Here is a 6,501-nt window from a genome sequence, read left to right on the forward strand (position 1 = left end):
AGAGAGAGAGAGAGAGAGCCCGTTCCCCGCCTACCACACTACGACGCCAGATAGAAGAGAAGACCCAGGAGAGAGAGAGAGAGAGAGAGAGAGAGAGAGAGAGAGAGAGAGAGAGAGAGAGAGAGAGAGAGAGAGAGAGCTCCCGTTCCCCGCCTACGCCACACTACGACGCCAGATAGAAGTGAAGTCCCAGGAGAGAGAGAGAGAGAGAGAGAGAGAGAGCGCCCATTCCCCGCCTACGCCACACTGCGACACGACAGATAGAAGTGAAACCCAAGAGAGAGAGAGAGAGAGAGAGAGGGAGACCTGTGCCGACAGTCTGCAATACGCTCCCCTTGTGTTACGCTACGACGCTAGTCGCCCGCCCTTCCGCTGCCACTACATGACTGCGCCCCGGGGCATGCTGTGGGGATTGTGTGCTCTGGCAATCTAAGACAGTGAGTACCTGACACTGAGGTGTGTATGTGTGACACCTGTGTGGTCTGTTATGGCGTGGGCCACCGGAAGAGAGCTGTGCTACGTTGTTGGCGAGCTGTGACTCGAACGTGCAGTGCTGCTGTTCTGTGAGGTAGGACGCGCTACCCAGAGATATAGACACTTTGCTGAGTGAGGGCGGTGGTGCGATCCTTATTTGTACTGTAGCGTATTAGTGTGTCTCGTGTCCTGTGGTACTGCTCTGGGCGGGCAATAAAGACAGGAGTGTCAGTGAGACAGTGTTTTGTTGCCCTTCCCCTTCTCTCGGTAGTCTGTTGAGTCCAGACAGGCGCCGTGTGTGCGTGCCTCGCCCCTATTAGCTAAACGAACCCGACAACGACAGCAGTTGTGGATTCCTGTTGTGTGTGCTGACCGCCTTGGGCTGCTGCAGTGGTGTGTACCTGAAGGCGTCTGAAGGCTGGAAGGGGCGTGCGCAACAACAACAACAACAACAACAACAATAATAATAACAACAACAACAACAACAACAACAACAATAATAATAATAATAATAATAATAATAATAATAATAATAATAATAATAATGATAACAATACACAAGTAATTGGGCAAGCGCACACACACACACACACACACACACATTGCATCCTGATCATCAAAATAAACGAACACAAAAAAAATATTAGTACCTAGCAGACTATAATCATGAAATCAATAGAGATGCAGCAGGAGCCGCGGAATGTTTTATTGTGATGGAATACGTATTGGACACCAGAGAGCAACGGCAGGACTTTCATTGTGATTTCTGTCTTCTAGGGAGTAGTTCCTGTCTTATTCACCACGAACAGACTCTGAAGATAAGGAAACTGGGGCATAATCAATGGGAAAATGAAGTTTATATATTGCTTTTAAAATTGTGCCTCTTGTAGATAATCATCATTATCATCATCATCATCATTATCAGCCTTTACAAACTTACTGCAGGCAGGGCACGGCCTCCCCCAACCTTTTCGACTCATCTTTGTCCATTCTACGCCACTTCAGTATGTCTGATCTGTCTGTCGCTTGCCTATCAGAGGTATATATGTTTTCAGCGTTGCCTTTAAAACAATCACGAGAATCAAGCGACAATGTAGCCTTTCAGCCTTATAGTGACGCATTTTCCTTCCACGCGTGTCTTTGATCTGCAGTTATTCATCATATTAGACTCTCTCAAAAAATAAAGAAACAGTTTAGCAATAAGCCCAACGGTGGCATAGGTTTTTTTCCACTCGTGACGTCTTAATCTACAGTAGTTGCCGTATCAGTGGAACACCAGCGTGGCCTGTATCTTATCGGCGGCACCACAGCGGGTCGGCGGGGCATTGTTGGGATGGTAGTCACGACTCTCAAGCACTACTCCGCATCGCTTCCAGACCATTCTTGACCTTCTCCTTAGGTCATGTTAAAGAGGTAAGGGTATTCTATTCTAAGAGTTCTGCAAATAGGACACCTTTGCGTTGATAGGTTTGCCACAACATACAAGAAGTAATGAAAGATTAGAGAAAAAAAGAGATAGAGAAAGAGAGAGAGAGAGACGGCCAGTTGAGTAGGGACAGGTACTGCTTTGGAGCTTTCTGGAGTGGCTAACGTGGGCTGTGAATTCATTGGAGTTGAAGTTATAAAAAAAAAAAAGACAGTAAGAAATAAGAGTTTTAATGTTCTCATTATTAGAGGAGAAATGTAAATTAATTGCTAGTTTGCTTGTAGATAATTTGTGCTAGATTGTCGTGATACTTCATTGGACGTAATTTTTTTTCCTGTCAGCTTGTCCCTAACGACACTATCAAAATGGCGGGTGGAAAATGCATCAGTCTTCCTCAGTTTGCTTTTAAAATTTCAGTAAATATCACTGTCATTGTTGTTTGGCGGAACAACTTAAATTTTTATGTTGGAAAAAAACAAGTGTTGCATATACTGAGGTGGTGCTGATCTCTCGCAATTACACCTGTTGATTGTGCCGAATCTGGAGAGATATATATATATATATATATATATATATATATATATATATATATATATATATATATATATATATATATATATATATATATATATATATATATATATATATATATATATATATATATATATATATATGATGACAAAGAAAATACCAGTGGAATAGATGAAAAGTCGAAAAAAAGAAAATGATAAATGACAGACATAGATGACACTCGATAGGCTTCCTCGTTAGATAAGCACCACTCGTAAGACAGTTATTGAGATAACACTAAAACGGAGATTGTGGCACGCATATTCTGTTAGAGAAAAACGTAATTTCGCATAAACCACGGTCTTTGAGATTGGATATACAAAAGAGATTAAGTGATACCTATCAATGAGTGCAAATTCTCTAAACTTTCTAGAGTGAAGCTACGGAGGGGGTGAGTGAGCCATGAGCAGCATCAGCAGCAGCAGCAGCAGCAGCCGCAGCAGCGGTGGCGGCAGCAGCAGCAGCAGCAGCACAGCGGGTACTGCAAATAACAAAAACAAGGCACTTATCCCTTGGGAGCCGAAACCAGCGTTCTTTCCGCTCCATCACGACACAGCCACGGTTCACAGGTGTGTCAAAGTGGGATCTGAGAGAGCCATTCGTGAAGTGGTCAGAGAACTCTATTCTGATGAGCGAATGGCAACATCTTCCGGAACAATGACGGTGGCTGAGCTATGCAAGCGAAACAATGTCCAGCCGACTCTAGGATCAGTGCACCATCCTCTATTACATTGCAATATCATGGAAAGTGAGTTCGATGTATGTTTTGGTTACGAACTTCTAACAAAAGTGTGCGTGGATTTGTATGGAACATTGAGTGAGAAATGCCGAGCGGGCATCAGGAAGTTGTGTGAGCTAGTGACGGAGGTGGTGCTGGGCCACGCCGATGGCTGGGTGGACGCAGGTCCGCTGCTCCGCTCCTACCGCCTGGCTCTTGATGCCGTGTTCAAAGGCATCAGTCAGACTTTTCATGAAGAATTTTACGACAAGCTACATGTGATGGAACAAGAAATTGATAACATTGTAGGTAGTGAAGACAGTACCAAGGAGACGTGTACATTGAATGAGGATGAAATTGAGAAGTACAGGATTCTTAGGATGTCGGTGAAAGGTTACCAGGAATTAGAGGTGTACTACAAAACCCTGTGGAACCTTAATCCATTTGAATGGGAAGAAAAGATGACTCATGATAGGCTTGAGAGATCTGACTTTTCTTATTTTCATCTCGAAAAGATCTTTACTGAGCCGGATATGAGAAATGGTGAAGAAATTGTTCTTCTGAAGAACTTGTTAGCGCAGACAGACGTGAAGAAAAAGGAACAGGGATTACCTACCGTTTTGCTCATTCACGGACTGGCAGGCAGCGGCAAGACTGCTCTGTGCCGGTATCTGATATATCAGTGGCTCAAAGGAGTGACAGAGGCCTGTCTTCGCACAACTGCTCTAGTCTTACTCATAGATGTTCCACGAGTGCGGTCGAGCCGCCTGAAAGAGTTCCTGTTGGATCAGCTGCTGCCAGTGACTTGTGCTGGCCTGGATGCAGATCACATTATATCAACCCTGAAAGAGCTTAATGTCATGTTCCTTATTGATGGATATGACGAGACTAATAGGGTGTCCTCCGATCTCGTGGATGAGATTTTCGCCAAGTTTAGTGACAAGAGAATCATTGTAACCACTCGGCCAGAGCTGCATAAGGACGTGGTATGCCTCGCACGGCGGCACAATAGAGAACTCGTTTCTGTTCAGGTGCGTGGCTTCGATGACAAGAGACGTGAAGAATTTTTTGTAAAAATATTTAGTTCCTTGAAAATAGACGAAGTAATTTGCAAACAATACTGCAGCGAGTTTCTGAAGTACAGCCGTGGACAAAGTGAAGTTTTGCAGCAGTACCTTAACTTGCCGCTCACGTGTGCCCTTGTGGTGTTTCTATGGACCCATGGCCTGGACACACTGACGGCAACTACAGGCCTCTATCAAGAAATATATGGTCTTCTCCAGGTTAAGCTGGCAGAACGTTTGAGCAGAGACTTTATTGGTGCTTGTGATTTGCCAGCCATTCTGGATAAACTACTGCTCTTCCTGGGTGAACAAGCGTGGACCATGTTGCGGGAGGGAAGCGCGGTGGCTTCAGATGAGGTTTGTGAAAGGTTGGAAGCAGAGTGTAAAGGAAAAGGGATAAAAGTAGTAGAGCTTCTCTCTGGATTTCACTTGTGTCACTTGGACGACAATCCCGACGTGTGGAAGCTGCGGGTAGCTTTCCAGCACCCGACCCATGCCAGGTATTTGGCGGCCACTTACCTCGCAGACTGCATACACAAAAACAGGATAACAGTGTCAGACATCGGTGGGCAGACAGACTCTTGTCCTAAGCTTGAGGAGCTCCTAACATTTGTAACTGGTCATCTGGCTGCAATGAACATCCTAACTGTGGCAGCAGTGAGTGACATATTTAACATTATGAAGAAAGTTCATGTCGATTCAGTGAACTTCAATTTTTGGTGGAATATTTTTTCCGAGAGTCAAAATCATCCACAAGTTGGCTCCATTCTTGCAGAGGAGAAACTTCCACACAAAGTGTGGGAACTGAACCAGAACAACGTCACTTCAGCGCTGAAGCTACTCACCTTCACGCCTGTCAGGATAAGAGGCATTACCATTGACATATCGAGCCTGGTGGAGCCACATGAAGTGTCAGGGTTCCTCCATGCTCTAGAGGGCGTTGGTCAGCACATCAGGAAAAGACAAAGAAAACTAATTAAAGTTGAACTCTATCTTTGGCGCCATGAATCCTTTAGTCACGACACTACTTCTGGTGCATTTCTGACAGCACTGCACCCCTGGGCCAACTTGACCACCTTTGTGGGTGGCCTTGGGAAACAGGCGGAAGAGGAAGACTTCATGGTTGGGTTTACAAATCTTAGAACAATTCGTGTAAAAATATCGACTTCTGGAGCGTTCAGATCTCTTAGTAACACCTTGAAGAAGATCCACAAGACAGTGAAGAGCCTTGTCGTGACCCTGGCCTTGCCTCCCGACTGCCTACCCGAAGAGCTGTCGGAGTTGAAGCACAACGGAACCCTGGAAATACACTTGGCGAGAATGACGGATGCCAGGCGGGAGTGGCTGGTCAGTGTAGTAAGAACAGTGGGTGGCAGGTGAGTGTAAAAATGGTTCTGATATTTGTGTTATTTTATGGAATTCTTCGACGACTATGTAGATTGAACATTTGGCGAAGGGACTGCTCTCTCTCTCTCTCTCTCTCTCTCTCTCTCTCTCTCTCTCTCTCTCTCTCTCTCTCTCTCTCTCTCTCTCTCTCTCTCTCTCTCTCTCTCTCTGCATGCAGATATCTTGTAGTACCTAGTAAAGAAGTAGTTCTCCCCGAGGACGTGTGCCACTCATCGCTGTTTTCTTCCAACTTCAAGGGCTGGGTGCTGGCGGCTGCGTCTGGCTGAGTGCCACATGACCTACGAGGCACTGGAGTGGTTGGTGAGGGAGCTGCAGGGACACGTGCGCAACAAAGTGGACATTGAATCTGTGAGATGAGCAGTGATGCTGCCTGGGTTCGTGAGAAGACCCAGTCTAGGATGGAGGCGTTAGCGTGACAGCCGAGGGCGCTATACGTTAGTCTTCGTCATCGGTCCGTAAAGACTGCTGCTGGTATCCCAAGGAAATAGCAAAAGAGAATGTGTTGCTTTGGCGAGACGAGGCAAGAAGCTTGATTAGAGGTAACGTCACATCAAACTTTCTGGTGTATCCTTTGTGAATATTGTATTTGAAATCTTCTGTACTGATATTTTATTTCCTACCTCTGAATATGGTAAATGTAAATGACACAAAATCTAGCTTCATTTGGATTATATATATATATATATATATATATATATATATATATATATATATATATATATATATATATATATATATATATATATATATATATATATATATATATATATATATATATATATATATATATATATATATATATATATATATATATATATATATATATATATATATATATATAT

At 44.1% G+C, this 6,501-nt stretch overlaps 1 protein-coding gene across 1 annotated transcript; it reads left to right on the plus strand.

Moving 5' to 3' along the window:
- Positions 1-170: 170 nt before the first annotated feature.
- Positions 171-6,258, plus strand: LOC135111635 (uncharacterized). The gene is made up of 4 exons (XM_064025157.1): positions 171-437; positions 1,728-1,887; positions 2,844-5,628; positions 5,896-6,258. The coding sequence occupies exons 3-4, from the start codon at positions 2,873-2,875 to the stop codon at positions 6,014-6,016; spliced, it is 2,877 nt and encodes a 958-aa protein (XP_063881227.1). The 5' UTR covers positions 171-437; positions 1,728-1,887; positions 2,844-2,872; the 3' UTR covers positions 6,017-6,258.
- The last annotated feature ends 243 nt before the right edge of the window (positions 6,259-6,501 follow it).

Source organism: Scylla paramamosain, chromosome 2 (assembly GCF_035594125.1).
Source record: "Scylla paramamosain isolate STU-SP2022 chromosome 2, ASM3559412v1, whole genome shotgun sequence".
Taxonomy (NCBI): domain Eukaryota; kingdom Metazoa; phylum Arthropoda; class Malacostraca; order Decapoda; family Portunidae; genus Scylla; species Scylla paramamosain.

Coding starts and splice junctions, on each gene's coding strand:
- LOC135111635 (XM_064025157.1), top strand. CDS start 2,873: ATGAGCAGCATCAGCAGCAGCAGCAGCAGCAGCCGCAGCAGCGGTGGC. Junction 5,629..5,895: donor GTAAGAACAGTGGGTGGCAG/GTGAGTGTAAAA, acceptor TCCAACTTCAAG/GGCTGGGTGCTGGCGGCTGC.